Here is a 26571-nt window from a genome sequence, read left to right on the forward strand (position 1 = left end):
GTTCCCTTACCCCCCACATAATGCCAACTACCCTTGAGTTTATGAATATAAATTAAAGTGGAAATGAACTAGAGGCAATGCAAATGGGTAAGATCCTGGCTCTTGACATCCATTCATGAGAAGGTTTTTAGAGCTCTGCTCCTGTAAATTCCCTAGTGGAGATGTGAAAATGACCTCTTCTGAATCTCAAAGACTTTTAATTCCAATGCCCAGTGTGGGTTAAGGCTGAAGAATCTACCAACCCCTAAAAAGGAACCTTCGGCCTTCTGTCCAGTGTGGGACTGACTTTAAAGGTTTCTCAAGTACTCACACTTGGGAGAAAGCTCCTGGCCTGCTTTGGCCTCTGTCCAAGATCTAAAGAACACAAGGCAAATGGCATATAAATGCTGAGGGTTTTGAAAATCAAGCCAGCCTTTGGGTCCCACCAGGCAGCAAGGAGTGCTCAGAACTTCCTGCTTGTGGAGGAAAGGAAATTACTCGTACCCAGGAGCAGGGAGCAGACAAGGAACATTTGTATCCTGGGATGAATTGTGCAGTCTCTTTTTATTGTCTGGATTGCAGAAGACACTAAAGAGTGAACTACAGGAGCATCTAGGTGATGGAAAGGGAACTAACAGATATTCTTTGTAAAGATAAATTTGAAGGAATTTCGATAATCTTCCCACACTCTCATTCATACTTTCAAGGTTCTTTAAAAGCCATATTGTTGTTGTCGTTGTTGTCGTTAAGTGCTGTCGAGTCGGCCCCGACTCATAGCGACCCCTCCTTGGGTTTCCAAGGCAGTATCACTACAGAAGTAGGATTGCCCAACCTTCCTTCTGAGGAGTGGCTGGTGGGTTTGAACCGCCAGCCTTCTGGTTAGCAGTCAAGTGCTTTAACCATTATGCTACCAGAGCTCCTTAAAAGCCGTATAGGTTTCTCTAATCAGCAGGTAAGGGTTAGACTAAAGCAAAAGAGGTTCCTGATGGCAACACATGAATTTTGAATTATCTTCTACCAAAGCTTCCCGGTATATGGTCTTATGGTGATAGGCTCTCCCTTTGCAAAGCAGACACCAAAGGGGGACACCAGAGAATGTATCCAGATATGCATCTCACCATAAGCAAATGAGTTCCCACTATAGAATCAATCTTTATTATGAGATGAGGACATGAGGGTTTCTAAATATCACAAGCTGTTTTTCACCCTTATTGCCCATAGTAGAGTCACTAGGATTGGTGTCACCCAACATGGTAACTCATTGTGTCACCACTCCATGGACCGTCTTCCCATACCAGACCAAACAGAATCCTTAGTGAGTTTATTATCAATTGTAATCAAAGAATAATATGTGATATCATTGCAAATTGCTTAAATGAAACATTTCTTTGATTATATGAATACTAAAATTTATTTTGTAAAATCATTCTACACTGAATTATAACTTTAATAGTAACTGAGAGAAAGCCTTTTTGATTTTTCTCCTTTGTTTCCATTAATAACCACTTCACTCTTAAAAAGTTATTAATATAAGACAAATACTAATTACTATAATATTGTAGCTAAAACACCAGAAGATCTAACAAAATCAGAGACTATAAAAACACTGGCAACAATGAAAACAACCGTGTGTCCTTGAAGTGCACGCAGATGAAACCATATGATTTGAAGCATCATTGTAATTGGGGAATAATGACAGCACTAACTGGAGAGCATTAGAAGCTTGAAAAAATGAAACAACCTAAACACCCATCAATGGAGGAATGGATCAACAAACTATGGTATATACACACAATGGAATGATATGTAACATTAAAGAACAATGATGAATCTGAAACATCTCATAATGTGGGTGAACTTAGAGGCCATTATACTGGAAATTAGTCAATCACAGAAGGACAAATATTGTATGAGACCACTATCGTAAAAAGTCAAGAAAAGGGTTTCACATAAAAAGAAATATTCTCTGATGGTTACCACAGGTGGATGGGGAAGAGAGGGTAAACCACTAACAACAGGGTAGACAAATGTTAACTTGGGTGAAGGGAAAGGTGGAAAAAAAGAAAACATGCATGTTTATATATGTATATAGCTAGCAGCTTTCCAAGAGGGCACCTGGTACCCACAGGCCCAGCCTCCCGGGAATCCAATTGCCTTGGCTGCAGGAAGGTATCACCCACAGGTGTCAAGGATGGGGGACTGGAGAGTTTAGACTCAGTGTGGCTCTATGTGCTATACCACTGCCTGGGCACTGGAGGCTTCTATGCCCTCCTTCCCCCATCTCAAGAGAGATGGCAAAAAAAAAAAAAAAAAGTAAATTAGTATAGAGGTTTACCCTCGGCAAGTATATTGATAACATGTAACTGGGGTTATGAAAAATGTTTTTTTATTACAACTAACTACAGGGAAATTTTTATATTAAAAAATAATAATAAATTTCTGCTGAAACACAGCACAAAAATTTTACAGACAGTCATCTTGGTGTCAGCTCCTCTGATACGCTCACCTCACATGGATGGCACCCACTGTACCCTGCTTAGTGAAGCCACTGATAACTCAGAAGTCTCCACTCCTTACCACTGACTTTGGTGCAGGGGCCCATAAGAATATAAACGCTTTCCTTTCTTCTCCGTCTGGAAACAGAGAATGGCTGTCCGCTTGTGACTTCTGCCCTGGGATACTCAGGTAGATACCTACCTCTTCCATGAGGATGATGAAGGTTGCATTGTGCCCTTGCTCTGCCACCAGGCGCCCATCAGTTGTCACCACATGGAGGCCCCGAGGGGCTTTTCCAGGGCACAGCTGGGCCTTGGCAGTGTATTTGTCCCTCAATCCGTCTGTGCAGTTGTTGGACACAATCCTGCGGTACCTAGGGAGTATTAACAATTAACAGTGTGGCCGGGTTTGTGCCATTTGCAAATCTGTGTTACAAAGATGTGGTGTAAGAGATACTTCATGCAGCTGCCCCTAAAAACCGAGTCTCATAGAAGACAGCCATTTACGAAGCTAAACATACGCCAGGGAACTGATATCCCTCCATCTCAGGAAGAGTTGCTCCTCCAGTGTTATTATTGATCCTACCTGGTAAGCCACGGATCAGCGCAGTCTCTAAACTAGCCAAGAAAAATCAATGGCTGACTCACACACAACAGAGTAGGTGGAGACCCACTGGGCTGGAGAGGCAGGAAAGCTGGGGCTTGTCTCTGAGGGCGGGATGTGTTTCTAGTTCCCTGAGGCCATCTCCAGTGTTCTCAGTACCACAAAAGAGCTTGGGCACCAGATTTCTTCTCACTCTGATGAATCAGGGAACCTCTTCCTGCCTTCCTTCCATCGCCAGAATATCATAACATCCCTTAATACCCAACAGCCCTCATTCTAGAGCCATTGGGCTATTTTATGGCATATTTTCTCTCTTTGCTAATATTTCATTTTACTCCCTTCTGGCCTGAGAAATAAGGCACCAGCCCTTTCCAGAAGTGAAGGCCTGACTAAAACAGCAACTACTGTCCATCTGAGGCAGATGGCCAAAGAATGGAATCTGGGTAATCGGAAACCTCTTCTGATGCTCTGTGAAAAGGCACTCCCAGTGAAGAACCCTCCAGTTTCCCTCACAAGGGAGCCCACTTGTCCTAAACAAGCTCCAGCCATACTCCATCTTGCTTCAATAGCAACGCTATTCCAGTTTTGGAAACAGCAGTGCAGTGAGCTGAGTTCCTTCAGTGCTTCACTTACCCAGTGCTGTTTAAGTAGCTCTGACCAAGGCTGCAGTCCTTTGAGGGAGATGCTGGATTGTACCAGAAAGCTGGGACGCACTGGCTTTCCCCATGTCTTTCGTAGCCATAGTCACTGTCAGGAAAAGAAATATTGAGCAATGGCACATAGGCACAAATGCAAAAACACCCATAAACACTCCAAACATACACACATTCCCATAACCACCTCAAAAGTCACAACACCTTCTTTTAAATATTCCCAGTGAGAAAAAAAAATAGTCATACTTTGAGAGTGAATTTCAGATTTAGAATTAATCCCAAGTCATTTGGAGTCTAGGCTATGAAAAAAAATAAATAAATAAGTGGGGTTCTAGATTAAAATATGAATTGGGGGTTTCAGGTTACAAAAAGCTGTGAGTATAAATAACGTGGTGGTACATTGGCTCAGGATGGGGTGGGAGGCTATAATATTCTAAGTATATTTTAGATAAGAGTGGAATACAGAAATAAGTAGATGGTAACCAAGAAGAGAACTCAAGTGCCATATCAATTAAGCAAATCTGCTACAAAAGACCTCTTTAATGTTTTAAAGAAGAAAGATGATACTTTGATGACTAAGGTGAGCCTGACCCAAGCCATTGTCTTTTTAATCACTTCATACACATTCAAAAGCTGGTGTCTTACGTCTCTAGTGTCTAGTGTCCCTGTAACAGGAATACCACAAATGGATGGCTTTAACAAACATAAATTTATACTCTTACAATTAGGAGGCTAGATGTTCAAATTTAGAGTGCCAGATCTAGGGGAAGGCTAGGGTAGAAGTCTGAGTTCAGAGTGCTATCTCTAGGGAAGACTAGAAGTCTGAATTCAAAGTGCCAGCTCTAGTGTCTGGGTTGAGGCCCTATGACCTTGAGCTTCAGCTCTGCCTTCCAGGACCATTGGAACAAGCTGGAAGTTTCTCCTGACTCACGTAGCTGCAGTGGCTGACAACTCAAGATTGGAAGGCAGTATAGCAGGCCACTGGCTGCCAAGGTTGACAAATCCAAGACTGGCAGGTAAAATGGCAGATTGTTGGTTCATAGGCTGTGCAGGCAACAATCCCAACATCAGCAGGCAACAACATGGCAGGCCACTGGTTCAAGTCTAGGAACTGGAGATGACGATGAGCAAATGTAGGATCCTTTCCATGTATACTGGAAGCAGGCCACGTGCCGAAGGCTACTCCCCTTCAACTGATTAACTTCTCACAGCAGTTTCCAACATGGAGGTGATTGTATCACATCCAATTTCATCACAAGGAATAACTACATGCAGCTACCAAGTCACTCAAACTCTCAGCCCAGCCAAGGTGACATACAATCTTAACTATCACACCCAGACAACAAAAAAGAAGACAGGAGAAGAACTGAAGCATTTGAATTACGTTGACAAAGAATATTAAATACACCTGGGCTGCCAAAGAATGAAAAAATTAGTCCTAGAAAAAACACTTTCAGAGTGCTCTTCGAAGCGAGGATGCCAAGACTCTGCCTCACTTATTTTAGACACATCATCAGGAAAGACCAATCACTAGAAGAAGGCATCGTGTTTGGTCAAAGAGAGGATCAATGTAAATGAGGGAAACTGACCCTCAATGAGATGAACTTACACAATAGGTGAAACAATGGACTCACACATACCAACGACCATGACAGCAGTGGAGAACCAGGCAGTATTTCATGTTGTTACACATGAAGTCGCTCTGAGTTGGACCTATCTCAGTGGCAACTATCAACAACCACCACCAAGTGGATGCCTTTAAAGGTAAATACACATTTTCTGTGCTAAGATTCCATATGTGTTGTTCAAAAATTGATTTCATATTTTTTATTTTCATTTTTCTTGCATTTACCTGAAAACACATACATACATATGTGTTCACATATACACATGTGTTCACATATACACATATGTGTTCACATATACACATACAGCCATTCCAACTTTTCCTGGTTACATATAATACAAGCCCTGACTTTCTTTAAAAAGGAAAGAAAACAAAACAGTAGCTATTTTCCATGTTGCAGTAAAATTCCTAGCCATGATAAAATGAAGAATAAAGTCAGGTATTATTCCCTTCTCCTGCGCTCCCCCACTGCAAAATGAGGAAGAAACAGACCACTGTAGGAGGAGACGGCCCACTCTGAAGCCCAAACAGTGTTTTCCCACTTCTTGGAGTTTCATAAGGCTCTCAGATGTATAAATGTCAGAGTAGAAAAAGAGCAATAAAGTAGAAGCTAAAAGGGATTATTGCTCTTGCAACCAACCACAGAGGTCGTTGAGGGGTGGCTTCACTTGGCAGAATTCATGCTTCCAAGCTAAGCATCCAAGCGTTTCCTGAAACTCCAACTGAAAGCACAGCCTGGACATTTGAATATTGATCCAGTGAGTATTAACAAAAGAGCAAACAACAAGGAACACACACTCCCAGGACCCAGCCCTCCGTTCTTTTTCTGTTTCTATATTCTCTGAGCCAAGACTTCATGAGTCCAATGAAAAGTACAGGCAAATTGTCTGTATGTGTATCGAGGAGCCCAGTGAGACAGGAATGACAATTTAATTCCATATTTATTTATCATGCAATATGTGCACTTCCCCATTTTGAGAAGTGAGACTGATACAATCCCTGTCCTTTGGGAGTTTGCAGTCTTTTTGGGGAGAGAGACACAGCATACCTCAAAGCCCAGCTAAAGAACAGAACAATACAGGATGGAGCAGAGGACTAAACAGTATAGTTGAAAAGTGCCAATCCATTTATAAAACCATAAAATGATCTTTCCAGTATGAGACCAGCCTGTTTTCTCACCCATCTTCCTCCACAAAACTCATAACATTTTATGAAAAAACTCTTTCAACCTTGTTTATCTTTGTCTGTCATGCCCTGGGCTTGAACCAGTTGCCCTTTTCTCTACAGTTTCCTACCATCCTTCTCCAATATCTAGGTCACATGAGACCACCCCTGACTCCCTGGACAAAAATCTTTGTAGCTTACAGCTTGTTGAAAACTATAGAATGAAAGCTATAAAAGGGCTGGGCTCTTTGTTGGTTTTGTTCAACAGTGTAAGAGTCTAGAATTGTACCTAGCACATAGGAAGTGCTGAATAAATATTTATGGAATGAATGAACATTTCAATTACATAAAAAATGATGACACTACTTATCCCACTGTATTATGCCAATCATGTAGGAAGACTGTGAGCTCATAATTGACTCTCCGGTCTCTACCACAGAGGAGAATCTCAAGTTCTCAACAGATGTCCATGGAGTGTGGACTAGAGTCCTTGTGGATTGTTTCATGAAATATCAGAACTCCAGACCAGCTTTCATATAGCCATGTTTAAATGAACCTGGAAGGGAGGGAGGGAGGAAGGGATGGATGGTTGGAGGAAGTTTCTGTCAACTAAAACCTTTGTGAAACCTGGATCAACTATTGGAAATCTCCCAGCCTGAGAGTTCATATGGACTTAGTGGTGTGCCAGCTTGCAATAGTCTAAGAGATTGTTAACATTTTAGGAAACTTGCAAGCTGACTGTTGAATACAGGTATTATTAAAAATTAATTTATATACAATTTTAGTGATATAATATTAAAAAGGTAATAAATACTAAAAATTCATTGGTTTCTAATTATTTTCTGCAGATTACTATTATCTGTGCTCTTGAGGTTATTTATATCTATATATCTGTATGGGAAAGGCGCTCTGGTGGTATAGTGCCTAAAGCATTTGACTGCTAACCAGAAGGCTGGTGGTTCAAATCCACCAGCTGCTCTGCAGAAGGAAGACAGAGCAATCTACTTCTGTAAAGAGTTGCCACCTCGGAAACCCAAAAGGGGTCGCTATGAGTCAGAATTGACTTGATGGCTGTAAGTTTGGCTTCATGTCTGTATGGGAACCAGTCTTCATCATGTGGTCTCTGACTCATGGTGACCTCACGTCTGTCAGAGAAGTAACAGTGCTCCATAGGATCTTCAATGGATGATTATTCCCAAGTAGATTGCCAGGCCTTTTTCCCAAGGTGCCTCTGGGTGCACTTGAACCACAATCTTTTGGTAAGTAGGCTTGAAAGAAAGGCCTGGCAATCAATTTCTGTAATCATCACTTGAAGACCCTAGGAAGCACACCTCTACTCTGACACTTCTGGGGTCCCACAAGTTGGAATCCACTTGACAGCAACTGGTTGACTGGTTTAACTGTATGGTAGAAACCCTATACAATGGTGGGCTACTTCACCTCTTGGGCGCTCTGGTGGCATAGTGCCTATGGCATCTGACTGTTAACCAGAAGGCTGGTGATTCAAACCCCCCAGCCACTCCTTGGAAGGAAGGTCAGGCAATCTACTTCCATAGTGATACCACCTTGGAAACACAGAGAGGGGTCCTTATGAGTCGGATCCGACTAGATGTCAGTGGGTTTGGTTTTTTTGGTTTACTTCACCTTTCTTCCCAATGCTGATTATCATTTTGGTAGTTAAGATCAGCCATGGTGACAACATTTATAGCTATCAGCAACTGCTCCTATTCAGGCTTATTATTTATTTTGTTCCAAGAGAACTGGAAGTTAAATATTTACCAGCACATCACTGAAGATACTATTTCCTAACATTATCTATTTGTAGAAATCTAGGGTAATGATGTGTTTGCATTACTCGTGAAAAATGTCTTAAATTGTTCATGTGGTGAATCTGTTGAATGTCCTGCTAACCCTATGATGTTGTTGCTGTTTGCCGTTGAGTTGGACCTGATTCATAGCGACCCCTCCTTGGGTTTCTGAGGCAGTATCACTACGGAAGTAGATTGCCCAACCTTCCATCCGAGGAGTGGCTGGTGGGTTTGAACCGCCAGCCTTCTGGTTAGCAGTCAAGTGCCTTAGCCACTGTGCCACCAGAGCTCCTTGCTAACCCTGTGGAATAGTGGTAATCTTTGACGGAAGGGTGCTCCCCTAAGCAGCTTTGGGAAGGACAGGAATGTCTCAGTGATCTTTGCTAAATGTGATCACTTGCAGCAGTTCTGTTCAGCTCTTCTACCTGTTAGTGATTCAGTAATTTAAAAAGATGTACCAAGCATGCTGATCTACCTCAGAGAGAAAAAGCACCACATTAATATTTAATAACAATAACAGAAACATCACTGGCTGCCCTTAAGCTGTGGACTTCTTCATTAACTTCTGCTAAATGTATATTAAAATCTCTCACACTACCCAACCTCCCTCCTGGCTCTGAAGTCTGCATGATTTAGACAAAACAAGCAGTTCCAGCTGCTGTTCCAGCTTCCTGGAGAAAGGTGTTTTTCTGTTGAATTGTGAGGTTTGGGAAAAATGTACCAGAAAGTTTGATTTGCCTCAGGGAAGTGTATTGGCCGCAGTTTCTGCAAATACACAAGCAGTTTCCTTCAAGAAACAAGTGCCTCTGTATCTTTCTTGATTATAAAAGGGTTTAGAACCTTGAAAGTTTTATGGAAAATCTTGCCCATGTCCAGGAGCTTTGCCTGTATGTCCTTTAAAACCCATCCAGGAAGAAGCCATAGGTGATCTAAAAGAGAAGTAGACAGGAGAACTTGGGAAAGCCAAAGTCCCAAAGTCCTGGTCTGTATGTCAGACCAGGAAGGGACACTTGTTTTCCTTGGGTCCAATCCTTTCAGATGATAGATTGGAAAATAAAAGCAAAGAGGAAGACCTACTTGTCAAAGATTATACACAGCTGAGAGTGGCGCAGAGAGATGATGATCGAGACTCCTGATCCCGGGTCCAGCATTAGTACAGTTCCAGGAGGCATTTATTTAATCATCACTAGAGAGGGCCCCCTCGACCTGAGAACTGACGTTCAGTGACTCTTGGAAATGACCAAGAAGTTGGCCCAAATGTTGTCGGAAAAAAAAAAAAAGTTGTCGAACTCTCAGACCATGCACAGCCCTATGATAGCCTCACTGCTTCCTGTACTTCCAACCCCTCCCTCCTCCCATCTGGCAGTTGAGATTCCAGAACTGGTACCTTGGTCCCATTTTGGGACATAATATAGCATTCTGGGGTTAGAAATTGGCAGATAGAGGTTCTTAGCAGGTGCAGAGTGAGCACTAAACACAAAGAAGTAGCAACAAGAACAACAGTTTAATAATTAACAGCATCATCAATCAGCTATGACATAATTTTAAAAATAGCAATAGAGAAAGAAAGGCAATTACATCCAGATCATTTCAGAAATTCTTTGGAAAACTCAATAACCATCCTTCAAATATTCTCCTTAATTTAACTGTACTCTACTCATCTGCTCTTATTTCTCTTCTTACCAACAACCACCTTGTCATGTATCTGTTGTCCTTCTATCATACCCATGCCCATCTCTCAGAATTGCCCATTTTCCTCATACTTACTCAGTGGTGAGTCTACACAGCTCCAAATACCACCTCCTGCAGGAACTCTTCCAGGATTACTCCAGCCCTCAGTGATCTCTTTGTTTTGAACATCTCCAGCACTTAGCCCAGACCAGTGCTATCCAATAGAACATTTTGTGACAACAATAAGCTTGTATACCTGTGGTACCCACAATGATAACCATTAGCCACATGGCTAGTGTAACTAAGAACATGAATTTTTAACTTTATTCCATTTTAATTTTAATGCAAATAACTATGTGGCTAGTGGCTATTATACTAGACAGTACAGGTATAGATTATAAAATTCAGTACTTATTTATACTTTCCTCTTTATTATTTGTTTTTATGCTTTCCCTCAGTGCAGTGTCTCTGGTTTGTACGTCTATGATTTTTCCACAATGCCTAGTCTATAGAGAAAACATGCTTGCTTGTACTTCATATGCAGAATACAAAAGGTGGAATGGATTTCAGACAGATCTGAATTAATGTGCTCTAGCACCCTAAAACCTCTCCTCCTCTGTCTTCTATATCACCATTTGATAAGCTTGCTCTGTGGATCTGGCACCATGCTGGACATGGAAGGTAACTGCTAAGACATACCCGTAGTTAAGACATCAGAGTCAGACTATTACTATCTTGAGTTAACCTCTCTGAGATCTGTTTGTTCATCTACAAAATGCCGTTGATAACAGACTCTCCTTTCAAGAGTTCACTGAAAAGATTAAGTAAGGCAATCCATCCAAAGGGCTTAGTACAATGCCTGGCTCATAATAGGTACTCAATAAAAGTTATTGTTGAGTGAATCACTGAGTGAGTGAGTGAGTAAAGAGATTAGGCCTAACCTCTGGTGCAAACTGTTTCTCGTTGGCCAAGTGTATTTGTGCCTCCCAGAGGCAAGATTACATCTTCCTGGCAACCCTCATCTGATTTCAGAGCAGGTCCCTTTTGTTCTCTTTTCTGACTTGCTGGCGCTTTGGTGGCACAGTGCCTAAGTCATTTGACTGAGAACCAGAAGGCTGGCAGTTCAAACCCACCAACCACTCCTGGGATTCATAGGGCCATCTGTTTCTGTAGTGATACCACCTCAGACCCAAGGAGGGGTTGCTATGAGTCGGATCCGACTTGACAGCAGTGAGTTTGGTTTTTGTTTGTTTTTGAAAAACTTAATTCTCAAGGAGGATTTGTTCCTGGCACCTCACCAGCAACATGATGGAGGTTACTGCAAAGTGGCTCTCTAGAGGAAGCTTGAGGCTGGGGGATTTATGAGGTTATTACATGGAAACATCAATATTTATGCAAAACTCATACCTATTACTGACACTCGCTCTAGATGGAATGGTGAAAGTTGTGAAAGCCAGTGGTACTCTACAAATAAACACTTCTGAGAATTTATAAAACCTCTGTTCAAGCAGAAGAGGGATACAGGTGGAAATCCCTCTCCTTAAGTGAGTCCAGGATGCACTTCCCAACTGTCATCCATCCTTTCCAGCCTCTACTCCCAGTCTAACTAGACTAGGTCACACCCCTTCCCTGTTACCTGAGACTTAAATATTGCCTAAATGAATGTGGCCTATTTGGGCTCAGGGAAACAGCTAAATGGAATGTGCATGATAATATCTTACACTAACTGAACTGGGTGTTTCAGATTCCTTAGCTGATACCCTTCCTGGTAGGATCATTGAGAAGGAGAAAATCAAACCAAACTCACTGCCATCAATTTGATTCTGACTCATAGCGACCCCCATAGGAATTCCAAGACTGTAAATCTTTAAAGAAGCAGACTGCCTCATCTTTCTCGTGAGGAGTGGCTGGTGGATTCGAACCGCTGACCTTTTTTTTTTTTTGTAGCACAATGCCTTAACCACACTGACACCAGAGCTCCTTATTGAGGAGAGAAGGATACAAAACTGTTGCCATACTCTGCTTTCCAGTATTAGCATCAAAAACAACCAATAAATCCTATTTGGTGGAAAATCGAAAAACTACGCATTTTTAACTAACAGCAACACTGACTGAAGTTGTCTTAAAAATGAGAAAGATAACCGGAAACACTTGGTTTCATTTTCCCTGAAAACCACTGCAGTAGCCCAGTAACTTGAGAAATCACACTGTCTCTCCTATACTGTACCTTTGACCCAGAGTGGCACAAAAAATTCTTTCAGGCCATATGATTGTTTTGCTGTTGTTCTCAGTTATAATGACTAATCTGGTATCAAGCTTTATCTGTTTGCTTATCCTACTTTCGCAAATAGCTCTTCCATCTTCTTTTTAATACAAGATATGATTGCAATAAACCAAAAAACCAAACTCACTGATATCGAGTCAGATCTGACTCATAGCTATGCCTCCTTGGGTTTCCAAGGCAGTATCACTATGGAATTAGATCACCAAATCTTCCTTCCAAGGAGTGGCTGGTGGGTTTGAACCGCCAGCCTTTTGGTTAGCAGTCAAATGCCTTAGGTACTATACCACCAAAACATTCTTTATTTCCTTTCTCTTGCCATGACTGGCAAGAGAAAGGAAAAAAAAAAAAAAAATGTTTTGTGTCCAAATAAGTTCAATAGAATTTTCTTAGAGCTCAAATATATATTGTAACTCCATAGTACAATTATTCAAAAATATTTTGTTTTGAATTATTTTTAGGGTCAATGGAACTTTCCATATTAAATCTTGTCAGTGGCAGTAAACTTAGGTTATTTAGGAATGAATTTTAATTTCAGAGTAACTTGACTGGGGGACCCTATTTCTTCTAATACATAAAATGAATGTAAAATAATAAAGACATTTTTGATTTCTTAAGAAATAGCATGACATAGGGGAAAGAACACAAGATTTAGTGTTAGCTGCACTTGAGGCTCAAATGCCTCCCAGTATGAACTTGGTCAAGTAACTTACCATCCCAAATGATCATTTTATTTTGTTTAAAGTATCAATGATTATGATGCTAATCTTACAGAGCACTGAATCTAGGTGCTACCTCCTCTATAAATGCAAGTATATGAGAACCACAGAATGTACTGCAAGGGGTTTTATTTCCTGCCCTATGTATATAGAGATAGATTCTGACAGCAGTTCCCAAAGAGGGGTTCAGAAATATTTTAAACAATGCCACCAGCATTGAAATAAATGGATAGTACCCAAAGGTACTACTTTGAAGACAGCACTTATTTGGATCTATAAGCTCTGTTTTATTTGCTAAAAATACCATGGGGACCATTTAACCCTGGGGTACAAGATTAACAGCGGCGGCGGCAGCAGCAGCATCAGTAGCAGCAACCATATGTTGGATGTCTACAGTGTACACCAGGAGAATAAATGCCTTATCTACATTAATTCATTTATCAATTAATTTATTCCTCCCAAGGACCTTTGAAACACACATTATTATTTGGATTTTACAGATGAGGAACTGAAGCAAAAAAGATTTAGAAAATTCCCCTAGGTCAAAAGGAAGAAATATAAGAACTAGGATTCTTGTTCAGACCAGTGGATGAATATGAAACTACTGGAGGAAAAATACTTATGTCACAATTTTTAATCCTTCTCAACTGTGAGTTCCCAACAAAGTGACAGAACAACCAGAGAAGAAAATGCACATTCAAAGGAATCAAACATATATGGAATCAGTATGCAGAAGAACACAGAACCAAGCCTACTGCCATGGAGTAGATTCCGACTCATAGTGGCCCTGGAGGACAGAGTAGAACTGTCCCATAGGGTTTCCAAGGCTGTAAATCTTTATGAAAAAGGACACTGCCACATCTTTCTCCCATGGAGTGGCTGGTGGGTGTCTCCCTTTTGGTTAAAAGCTGAGCACTTTAACAACTGTGCTACCAGGGCTCTTGAGAAGAACAGAAAGAAGCCTGAAATTCACATTCTGAATATTCTGGTTGATGTCAAAATGTCATGAGCCATAATTCTGAATACATTACTGTACACAATGACTGTTTTACAGGATTTACAGTAGAAATTGAATAATATTGTTCCCAAGTGTGAAAATGTCTTTTAGCTCCACGAGGTCAAAATTGCCACAGAAAAGACCTAACCATTCAAATTTAAATTCCATTTAATTCATCTGACTTTAATGATTCTCACTGAAGCCAAGCTTTCTAAGGGCATGAGTCCAGGGACAAAGGGCAGATGCAGAATAATGACAGTTACCAGTTGTTACACACCTAGTAGAAACTGGGAAATAAAATAGGGTTTTCTAGAAGTCAAGCTCTAGAAGCATGCTGGATGAAATGAGAATGGAACAGGTAAGGATGCTAGACCGAAGCAATTACTCACAGCCATTTGGATTTGGATCTGCCATTAGGCAACAGAAAAGCCCAAATGCAGCCCTGTTACAGCCCTGCCTCTTCCATGTTTGCAGAATACTTCAGGAGCTCCTAACTTCCTTTTCACCTGGAATGTGTGATGTAAATACACAAATTGAACTTTAGCTTTTGATTGTGATGAGGAGAGAGAAGTCTTTTGGCTGAGCTTAGAGTGATAGGCACCCATTCATTCCCAGCATTAGAGAGGCTGTGGACTCTCAAAGGAACAAGGTTCACAAACACACTACTCCTATTTATTGAGCACTTCCTATGGGCTAGCACTAGAGCTATCACAATTTAACTCTATCCCTGCACACATAGCACTTTTTCTATTGGAAAAAGATAGGCAATTATAAAGCAATAGAAAGCACGCTCATTTCATATGCTGATTAATAATGAGAAGATAATCAAACAAGGCAATATGACTGAGAGTGCCTGGGTGTATATGAGATCAGGTGGTCTCACAAGGCATTTAGGGAGAGCTGATATGTTTGCATGAATCATCTTAAGGTGCCAGCCATGCTGAGATTTGGAAGAAGTCCTTGCACTTGCTGTTCTCTCTTCTGGGAATGAGCTTAGATTGATTAAAGGTATAGAGGATGCTTGTGTAGTTATAATATAGTCAATGAGGGAAGAATAGTAAGAAATTAAAACACAAAGTTAAGGCAGAGCCAAAACACCTACAACTGAGCAAACCTGGAAAGAAGACCGTATTATATTTTAAGGGAGCTGGGCAGTCACTGGAGTGTTTTAAGTATAGGAATGAAAAGAGCTGATTGTTTTGTTTGTTTGTTTGTTTGTGTTTGGTTTGCTGTGGAAGAATGGACTTTAGGGTGACAAGGGAGAAGTGGAGAGATGGTAGTCTCCTAAAGTGATCCAGGTATTAGTGGTAGAGATTGGTGGAGGTGTTTGAGGCCCAATGTATATTGGAGGTAGAGAGTTCAAGGGCTCACTGGGGGTTTAGCTGAGTGTGAAGGAAAGGGAGAAACCAAGCCTTCCTGGGATTTTGACTGAGTAGACCGCTGTGCGTCTTCCTGAGGTTGGAATAAGTAAGCAGTAACAGCTTCTGTAGGGTGATTCAAGAAGAGCTCTGCTTTGCCCACCTGAAGTTTGAAATCCTTATGAGCAATTCAAGAGGAAATAAACACCAAGCAGGTAGATGGACATGTATAGCTTGATCTGAGAGGAAAGGAAGGTCAAGTCTGGAGAAAAATACCTGGCAATCTGGGAGTCACTGGCTAATAGATATGATTTAAGATTGTTCGTTGTGGTTGTCATTATAGGGAGAAAGAGGACATCATGATAAGCATTCACAGAAGAACGTGATTTCAGTGAATGTGTTTGGAGGTCAGTATGTCTGAGGAAGTAGCTTTGTCAGGGCCCAGCCTGATCTCTCCGGCACTTTCCAATACAGCTCTCAATTAAAGGTGAGGGGAAGCCCCCTTTGAAATGCTGCTCTGGTGGAACAGTGATCTTCCTTGTGTCATAGGGGCACAAATCTCCCATCCCTGTAACCAGGCTTGTAGGGCTCACAGGCAGCAGACACATCTCCTACACCTGGGCCATGCCTTCTTCTCCTAACTTGTCTCCCATCCTTCAACATGAAAAAGTTTGTAGGAATCGGTGATCAAATGCCAAGGGACTCACCACTCGAAGTCCCAGTCAGCACAGACGCAGGGTTCTGAGACTACCGTCCCGGAGTAGTTCCGGCCTAGAGCACACTGAGCTCCTGGCTTGCGTTTCTTGAATATTTTCCTCTCTCCCATGACACAAGGTTCCCCCTTAGGAAAAAAGCCATAGTGAGAGATGTAGAAAAATATAAAGAAGGCAAAACAAACCAGATTCTCAACAAGAAGCAGTAGTATTTCCACTTCTTTTGGTCAGCTGACGTTGCAAGTTAATTCCCAGTTACCATTTGGGAATGTCAAGAACAAAAGTGTTGATCTTTTAAGACCACCATCCCTGCACCCACCCTAGCAAGTGATGTCTATGCTGTCCTGTTTCTTCTCCACCTACACAGAGAATGAAGACTCCAGAAGCCCTCACAGACCACCAGAGAATCACCCGAATGGCCTCTGGAGAAGTCCTAGTGGAAGAGGACCCAGGTTTGGCATATTTTTTACATCACAGAAATAATAAAATTGATCCAAACAGTTCCCTATCTATCATAAACTATCATATTCAAGTCTTCCTTTCTAGTCAGGAACTAAAGGAGAAGTTGGTAGAAGTTACAAGGATCTAATGGTTTAGAAGAAGGAAGAAGCCTACCCAAGTTGCATAGCAACAAACATCTGCAATTGCTAAAGTATTCTCTCCCCTACCCCCAAAATTATCTTTGTCTTGGTCTGAACCCTTCTTAGTGGTGGTGTTCCTAATACTCTAGGGTCCATACTTAAGGGTGGCCTGGGAAATGACTCCACTTCCACATTGATAGAAAAGAAGATGGAACCACTAGAGGGCCTTATAGATGTCTAGTGCTCTATCTGAAAAACCAAACCACTGCCTTGGAGCTGATTGCAACTCATAGTGACCTTATAAAACAGAGTAGAACTGCCCCATAGGGCTTCCAAGTATATAAACCTTTATGAAAGCAGGCTGTCAAATCGCTCTCTCATGGAGCAGCTGATGGGTTCAAACTACTGGCCTTTTGCTTGTCATCCAAGCACTTTAACCATTGTGCCACCAGCGCTTCTTCAGTGCTCCATCAATAAAGTGAAATCACAGTCTATCACTGTCACCTCTCTCTGAGACTACTCAGTTACAGATGTCTGAGTAGATCAGGCTCACGGGATGCAAAATAGTCCCTAAATATAACACGTCCCTGCTGAACTCTAACCCTTGTATGGACTCTAGCCCTTACCCCTAAATCTGCACCCACGACCTCACATGACCTACTACCATAGCCCTTTCCAATACGAAGGTCCAGTAAGACCAAGCAGGGCCAGCAGCAGCTCTTCTTTCCACAAGCCAAGACTCTCACCCTGTGAAGTACCTGATTGAGCAGGTGCCAGGTCTGATAGTCCTCTTTGGTGCAGCGCCGGCTGAAGATGGATTTGTAGTCTACTTTCACCAGCTGCCATTCAGAGCGGAGGCTGAAGTGGCCAAAAACTCTAAAAGTTCAGGGGAGGGATGAAAAAGACAAGCAGAGAAGGCCCCACAGTCAGTCACCAATGCAAGAAAGCTAGGGAATGGAGGATTTGGCTGCAGCCTGTGCTTTACTGGATCTCTCAAAATGATTTCCTTGACGGTCCTTGCACAGAAAGTCCAGCATGTACACAGCTCTAGCCAATTAGCATGGCATTCACATTGGGCTCAAAACCATTGTTTTATTGTGAAAGTAATACACATGCTTTATAGGAAGTATTTAGAATATAGAAAGCACAGTGCCTGGAAAAAAAAATGATCACTGGATAGTCCAAAACCCACTACCCAGATAAAACCATTATGTCTGCTTTAATGTACAGCATTCTGGATTTCCTTAATGCAAGCATTGGCATATTCTCTACTGATGTCCACTGATAGGGACTCAGTTTCCTCATCTGTAAAACAGATCATATGTGTATGTGAATCAGCTAATCTAATCCCCAAATCCTGACTGAACCTAAGCCTATTTATTTGAAATCCCCACTGCTTAATTCATATGTAACCCACTCTCCTCCATCCCTGAAAAATTCCCAGCAGTCTCATAAAAGGAACTCATATTTATGTACAGTGAAGAAGCACACCACCGGTGTAACTTAGATAATCAATACTGACCTTTCCAAAGCCCAGCACTTGATAGCCCTATAAATGTGAATGATCAATTGTTTCTAGAAATATGGGAAAAAAGACTGATCACCCATACTCCACTCAAGTGGCATGTCTTGCAATTACAATGCAAGACATCTATCACAGTGATGCAAAGGGGAGGGCCAATTATGCTAGGAACTTATACCAACTGAAGCCCTTCAAGGAGCTGGATGACATCTGTTTCAACAAGACTTAATCACACTGTCAGCCCAGGAGTCTTCTCCTCCCAAGTTCAGATATTCCTATGGTGATACCTAGGAGATGAACTCTCATTAAGAGACATGTCCTTCTTCTATCTGAAGGATAAGGATGCTTATTAGAGGGGTGGAGGCTGATGAAAGTTGAGAAACAGGAAAAGAAATAGGATTTTTTTGTAGATCGTGCAACTTAAAATATACTTCAGGAAATGACTTTGAAAGTGCTATGGATTGACGAGCTCTGGTGGATTGAAAGTTAAATAAAACTCTTTAGAGCCCTGTCTAAAAGAAGATGAAATGGATTTTGAGGGAGCAACAGAGGGTCTCTCCTTTAGTAAAACTGCACGAGCTTTGTGTAAATCTTAGCACAGAGCAATAGAAGCCGCAGGCCCAGGGTGCTCAGGATGCCAGGCTGATACAGTGTGGAGTAGAGGCAGCTGTCTCTCCTCTAGATTCTCTCTGTTCTTTTGCATTCTCGCAAGTGGTCTCTACATCCAATACTTTGATGTCAGGTCATCCACTAAAATATTCCTTCCTTTCAGCTCTAAATTCATTTCATGGAGAGGGCATGTGTTAGTCCATTTCAAGTCTTTGACAAAATAGTTCTTATCTCAAAAAGAAAAAAATCCATTTGCCTGATGAAAGGATACTCAGTTAAGTTGATAAGCCCTTCAGGAAAAAAATAAAACAACAAAAAGTTAGAGAAAAGCTTGACAAATGTCCTCTTCCCTGTCTCTCTAGCTGATCCAAATCCTCCTTTATTAAAACACCACCAATGCCAGTCTGCCCTCAATGGAGTACTGTGAGTAACAGGACATTATGATGCTAAGCCAAACACTTCTGCCTACTCCAAATACTTCACAGTTATTTCATGGATCGCAAATTACATCACATCAAAGGAACCCTTTCCTTTCTATGGTAGAATTACTAGGCAGTTAGAAGAGGGAAATATGAGACACATGATTTGCCTAGATATCAGCAAGTCATCTGACAGGGTCTGCCTAGCAGTCTTGAAGAAAGCATGAAAAAATGTGGGCCAGGTGCTAATAAAATAATGTGGCTTGGTAACTGGTTGCATCGTACCTAATTAAAGCATGGAAATCAATGAGGAGGGAAACTGCGAGAAGTCAGCTGCAAGATTCTCGTGTCTGCTCTTTCATGTTCATCATTTTTATTAATGACTTGACATGAAATTAATGGTCATTGATGTACACCACATTTTCTGATGACACAAAGCTGGAAGGGACAGTCAATATGCTGGATAGCAGAATCAGGCCCCAATCAGGTCTTGACAAGCTGAAGAGATAGGCTGAATTTAATAAGATGTGATGCAACAGGGAGGAATCTCAGGTCCTCCTTCTAGCAATTATATGAGTATCAGATAAAAAAAATGGGCCTTGACAGCAGGTTAGGTTAGAAAAGTACATAATAGTAATAATGATGATGATGATAACACTAACAGCAGTACAGAATGTGATCAATAAAAATGAACGTTTCAAGGAGACAAAAATATTTAAGGTGATCTTGGAATGCATTAACATAAATTTATATATTACCTACAACAAAAGAGGCAAAATTCTGGTTTATTCTACATTGATGAATCACAAAAGGAGACTGTGGTTAACTTTGAAAATCTGCATTCAAAAAGGACATATACCATATTTTTCACACACTACATGCTACATAAATAACAGCCAATGGAACTAATGTGGGAGGGGGTTGTTAGTTTGCAAAAATGCTGTAACAAGTGTTTTATCAGAGTAAAAACATGGTACGCTAAATGTCTTAATCTAGAATTCATAGATGGGTGTTGGTAGTGGGGTGGGGTGAATTGAATCTCCTGAAATTTTAAACAAAAATACATATTCATTGGCATACGTGCTTTATCTATGGAGAAAGCACATATATTTTATCAGATTTTTCAAAGAGGTTCACAGTTCCCAGAGTTTAAGGACCATTGAAAATGAGAGCAATTAAGATGATGATATGATTAAAAATTGCATTTCATTCTTTTATCCAAGAACTGGTGTAAGAACTATGACTGGTTAACTTTGGAAAGACTTAGGAAGGGAGGTTGTTTGTTGTTGTTAGGTGCCATTGAGTTGGCTCTGAGTCATAGTGACCCGGTGTACAACGGAACAAAATACTGCCTGGTCCTGTGCCAGCCTCACAATTCTCACTATGCCTTAGCCCATTGTTGCAGTCACTGTGTCAATCTTCTTGTTGAGAGCTTTCTCCTTTTTCACTGACCCTCCACTTTACCAAGCATGATATCCTTCTCCAGGGTCCCTTCTGACAACATGACCAAAGTAGGTCAGAAGAAGTCTGGCCATTCTCGTTTCCATGGAGCATTCTGACTGCATTTCTTCCAGGATAGATTTGTTCATTCTTCTGGCAGTCCAGGGCACTTTCAGTATTCTTTGCCAACACCACAACTCAAAAGCATCAACTCTTCTTCAGTCTTCCTTATTCATTGTCCAGTTTTCACATACATATGAGGCAATTGAAAACACCTGAGTCTTCAAAGTGACATCTTTGGTCTTCAGCACTTTGAAGAGGTCTTTTGCAGAAGATTTGGCCAGAGCAGTATGTCCGATGTCTTGACTGCTGCTTCCACTGGTGACTGCGGAAACAAGTAATATGAAAATCTCTGACAACTTCAATCTTTTCTCCATTTATCGTGATGCTGCTTATTGGTCCAGTTGTGACAATTTTCATTTTCTTTATGTTGAGGTATAATCCATTCTGCAGACTGTAGTCTTTAATCTTCATTAGTAAGTACTTCAAGTCATCTTCACTTTCAGCAAGTAAGATAGTGTTGTCTGCATATCGCAGGTTGTAAATGAGTCTTCCCCCAATCCTGATGCCATGTTCTTCTTCATACAGTCCATCTTCTAGGATTACTTGCTCAACATACAAATTGAATAAGTATGGTGAAAGGATACAACCCTGACACACTCCCTTCCTGATTTTAAATCATGCAGTATCCTCTTGTTCTGTCTGAAGAACAGCCTTTTGGCCTATCTACAGGTTCCTCATGAGCACAATTTAGTGTTCTGGAATTCCCAATCCTCTCAATGTTATCCATAATTTGTTATGATCCACAGAGTCAAATACTTTTGCATAGTCAATAAAACAAAAGTAAACATTTTTCTGGCATCCCTTGCTTTCAGGCAAGATCCATGTGACATCAATAATGATATCCCTTATTCCACATCCTCTTCTAAACCCAACTTTTTTACTTGTGTCTGATATTAATGATATTGTTCAATAATTCCCACATTCTATAGGATCACCTTTCTTTGGAATGGGTACAAATATGGATCTCTTCCAGTCATTTGGCCAGATAATATGCCTTCTAAATTTCTTGGCGTAGATAAGTAAGTCCCTCCAGTGCCTCTGTTGAAACATCTCAGTGGGTATTCCATCAATTCCTGGTTTTCTTTTTTTTTTTCCACCAATTCCTTCAGTGCAACTTTGACTTCTTCCTTTGACACCATTTGGTTCTTAATCATATGCCACTTCCTGTAATGGATGAAGGTCAACCAATTCTTTTTGGTACAGTGACTCCATGTATTCCTTCCATCTTCTTTTGATGTTTCCTGCCTCGTTCAATATTTCACCCATAATATCGTTCAATATTGCCACTTAATGTTTGAATTTTTTCTTCAGTTCTTTCAGCTTGAGAAATTCAGAACATGTTCTTTCCTTTTGGTTTTCTAACTCCAGGTCTTGGCACATTTCATTATAATAATTGACTTTGTCTTCTTGAGCTGCTCTTTGAAATCTTCAATGTTTGCATCGTAATTCTCTAGAAGGGTTGTTAAACATAGATTGTCCCACCCCAGGGCTTCTGATTAGTACATTTAGCATGAAGCCTGAGTATATGCATTTCAAATAAGTCTGTAGGTGATGCTCAATCTGCTGGTCTCATGACCATACTTTGAGAAACTTTGTTCTAGAACCTCATTCAGAATTTCTCAATTTTCTTGTATCTTTGATTAACTTTTTGTTAAAAAAGGCATTAAGAGCTGGAGATAATTCTTTTACTTTTTTGTACTCCACAGAGAACCTCAACAGGAGAGTCTTGACAAAGAAAGGAGGCTGATTAACCATTGAGTGCCAATGGAAGAAAAAAGACAACTGTACAGGGTGGAGTTTAATTCTCAAGTCTTTGGCAAAGAACAACTAATTCCTGGCATGACCAAATCAACTGCCACCAACAGTCTCACTTTATTGCAATTACCAAGACCAACAATTTTGGCCTCCTTCCTCTGCAATGCATAACTTCCTCCTTATCTTAACTCAAACTATATATTCACCTACGTGATCAAAACTCAATTATATGAGATAATATATATGAAATCCCTATGGGCAACAAATATTTATTATTATCACAATCATATTCATTGTTGGATTTCCCACAGACTCACAGCCAGGGCCCTTCTCATCAAGGGCTTTCAATATGATTGGTTCAAAATTCCTTTCTCAAGGTACCTACTAACTTCAAAGGCAGAGCCTTTTTTTTTTTAATGGTCCTCATGTAGTGGTTAAGGCATTTGTCTGCTAACCAAAAGGTTGATGGTTCGAACCTACCAACTGCTCCACAGAAGAAAGATGAAGCTGTCTGCTTCCACAAAGATTTATAGCCTTGGAAACTCAATGGGGGGATCACTATGAGTCAGAATCCACTTGATAGCAGTAAGTTTTTTTTTTTTTTACAGAAGCTTGGAGAAAGTCAATGTGTCATACATAAATACAGATGACTGCCTGAAAGAAGGAACCCTACCTTTTGGTTCCCTTGAGCGAGTTACTCTCAACTTCAGGAACAAAATAAATGAATTCTCTAAGCCATTTCTCACTATATGGATTTTTAGAAAAAATCAATTAAAATGTATTACTTCTGTTTTTTCTTTTTCCTTTTACCTTGCCACCTGGAATTTTTCATGACTGCTTTGGGCTCCACTTATAAAATTCACCTTCTTCATTGTGGGTACCTAAGTGACACCCAAGCTAAATGATATTCCCCTCTTTTTTTCTTAACTCATTTGATGGTAAAGTCTATATGCTAATAGGACTGTGGTCATAGAAAGTCCTCTTGTGTTCTTGAGTTGCTTAACTTTTAATGTACAGGTTGGTGGGCATGGTCCAAGAGTACAAGGTAAAGAAATAAAATACCTTGGCTTTCCTGAGTCCTCATCTGTCACTAAATTAGTTTGGTGACCTTGAGCAAATAATTTTATTTCTCAAGGCTTCATCTGCCTTATAGAAGATGAGTAACTTTAAATCAGTGACACATACACTCAAAGGATGAGATACAGGAGTAGTCTAGATGGAACGTGGCCCCTTCAAAACAATTTCCGAGGGTTCTTTTTTTTTTTTTTTCCTCCAGTCCCTGTGTCTACCTCCAGGTATACAAGCTATCTATCTTCTTGTGACCCTATACATGAAAGATTTATCTATTAGAGTCATTCATCTCTGTCTCCACTGGTGCTTCTTTCATATAACAGGTGCTCAATAAACAGTTCTGGTTGATTAATGGTTAGAATTAATCTAACAAAATCATTCATTTCTTCTAAAAGTGGAGTAATAGCTTTATCTATCCTTATTTCTGGGCCAAAGAACATAGGTGAGAGCTTGGTGTCCTTTGGGAGTTAGAAGGACAAAAGCAATCACAGGGGAAGAAGCGCAGCAGCTGCTCTGCCCCCTGACATCCTGGATTCTGCTAAGATAGCCACAAACAACTGTGACTTGCTGGGATCCTGAATCATACCTTCTTTAATCCACCATCTAGACCTGAGTAAGTCTTGTGGTAAGAAAACACAGTACCATTGAGTCAATTCCAACACACAGTGACCCTATGGGACAGGGTAGAACTACCCCATATGGTTTCTGAGGCTGTAAATCTTTACAGAAGCAGACTGCCTCATATTCCTCTGGTGGAGTAGCTGGTGGGTTTGAACCACTGACCTTTTGGTTAGCAGCTGAATGCTTTAACCACTGTGCCACCAGAGCTTCAAAGAGGGAGTGATTAAATTAAGGAAAAGGAGTGGCTTACAAAAATAAAAGCCTTCATTAGAATTCCAAACACACTGAAGGTTAGCTACTCATTAATTAAATGATTTCAAAGGGGATCTTGGTATATAATTGCTATAATTTAGGCAGAAACAATGCCACACTAAATGCAATTATAGGAGAAGGCTCAGTAAAGATGTTTTCCCCTTTGCAGGAGGGAAGCTTTGGGTCACCTGATTCTCCCTTGCATAGTCCTTGGGTCTCTTTTCAACCCCCAATCACACTACTTTTTATCCACATCTAGGAGAGCTGAGGGAAGAGAAGTTTCTTTCAGGGAAAGAAAGGACAAGGATTTATTACCAGAAAGCCATTAGAAACGTCCAGAAGGAAAAACAAGCAGGTCTTTGTGACTTGGATCAGGAGGACTTGACTGAAGACTGAGGGAACTCTTGATTTAAAATGTGATATTGTATTGTCATAAACCTGCACCCAGAACATTCCTCTTTTTTTTCTACCTCCCTTGAAGACTCCAGCAGCTTGATACTTTGCTAACCTTTAACTCTAGTTTTATCTGCTTGAAGAATATTTTCCAAAACAGACCAAGCTGACCGTCAGCTTCTTCCTGACTTTCCTCTTTCTGATAGTGCTTTTAGTGATCTTCAGCCATCATGCCAGATTCTACTGCTTCAGGGTGGACTCAGTGTTCTTTCTCAGCCGCCAGCCTGCTTCCCAATCCTTTTCATAATAATTCTGGTCTCCCACATTCAACAACCTGATTTGAATCCCATCTCCATGTCTTGGTAATAACAATGGCTCTCATGGACCACAGGCTTATCACGTGCCAGGGACTCTAAATATTCCATTGCTATTATCATCTAGAATTCTTCATACAACCCCTTGAGAACCACAGGCACAGATATTTCAGATGAGGAACATTTCATATGAGGCTCTGGGGCCATGCTCAAGGTCAAGGTTTGGGTGGCATTCAAGTTGACATTCATGTGATGCCAAAGTTTTTACTGGATACACTTGCTCCTGCTGAATAATGTAATCCAGCTCAATCCCCTTGCCTCCTCACTAGTTTTACCTTTTTTCACCATCCATCCATCTTCATGAAACCTATCCTCCATCTCCTACTAGATAGTCTTCCTAACTCACCAGCCCAATGACACTACAAGTCTGTCCAGAAACTACTCTTATGGAATAAGATCACAGATCGGAATCTCCCATTCCTCCAAACTTTTCTTCTTCTGTTCCCCTTTGTTCTAGCCAAACTTTACATCTCATTGGACACTGGAGAACTCTGTGGAAAATTAGTATCTTATGCTATTACATCAGGCACTCTGGTGGCATAGTGCCTAAGGCATTTGACTGCTAACTAGAAGGCTGGCAGTTCAAACCCACCAGCCACTCCTCGGAATAGTCTCTTCTGTAAGACTTTGCATACAGTCTTAAACACTTATTGTATGCTAACCACTTTGTATGGATTATCTCATTTCATTTATTAGTCCAATTTTACACATGAGGAAGCTGACCCTCATAGAAATTAAGTAACTTGTTCATCAAAGTTAAGAGCAAATAAGTGATGAAGCCAGGAATCTAACTTAGCTCCTTGCTGCTATTGTTCTGACACTGTTCTTAGCACAGTGTTTTCAGCAAGGTTCTTAGTCCTCTTTAAGAGCTTTGTGACTCAAACTTTGTGACTGACTATACAATTTGGCACTGAAGTGTTAGTATGGGAAATCTCTTAGCTCCAGCCATTAACAGGCTTTTTGTACAAAAAAGCAGAAATGCCATGAATATATATAAAACTGAAAGCACATTGGAGGAAAGAAGGAATGGAAATATGCTGACAAGATGTATCTAGAAATCTCCAATTTTGGTCCTACTTATCTCATGGTCTAAAGTCTACTGTCAGAAGAATTCTGTACTTGAACATGAGCAATGACAATAAAGGCAAGCCTTCAATGGCTTGGCCTCCAGTTGGGAGTCCACAGGACATAGAACAAGAAAAATCAGGAAGTATTTTTCTGGAAGGGTCTCTACAGAAACACTTGGCCCAATCCTTTCAGCTATCCCAATCTAGGATAACTAAAGAAACCAAAGTCTAGATAAAGTAGTAGCCTGTTCAAGACCACAAGGAACTAGAAGCCA

At 40.8% G+C, this 26571-nt stretch overlaps 1 protein-coding gene across 1 annotated transcript in view; it reads right to left on the bottom strand.

Moving 5' to 3' along the window:
• The window catches only part of SORCS3 (sortilin related VPS10 domain containing receptor 3), an 830399-nt gene that overhangs the window by 37750 nt on the left and 766078 nt on the right, over window positions 1-26571 (bottom strand). Inside the window, exons 15-18 of the mRNA XM_007939862.2 lie at window positions 17409-17526; window positions 16064-16197; window positions 3712-3825; window positions 2677-2848 (exon numbers count right to left, since the gene is read on the bottom strand). Of these exons, the coding sequence (XP_007938053.1) occupies window positions 2677-2848; window positions 3712-3825; window positions 16064-16197; window positions 17409-17526 (538 nt within the window). The remainder of the gene's footprint in view (window positions 1-2676; window positions 2849-3711; window positions 3826-16063; window positions 16198-17408; window positions 17527-26571) is intronic.

The sequence above is a fragment of the Orycteropus afer genome, unplaced genomic scaffold (assembly GCF_000298275.1).
Source record: "Orycteropus afer afer isolate SDZICR_OR568_19922 unplaced genomic scaffold, OryAfe1.0 scaffold00064, whole genome shotgun sequence".
Taxonomy (NCBI): Eukaryota; Metazoa; Chordata; class Mammalia; order Tubulidentata; family Orycteropodidae; genus Orycteropus; species Orycteropus afer.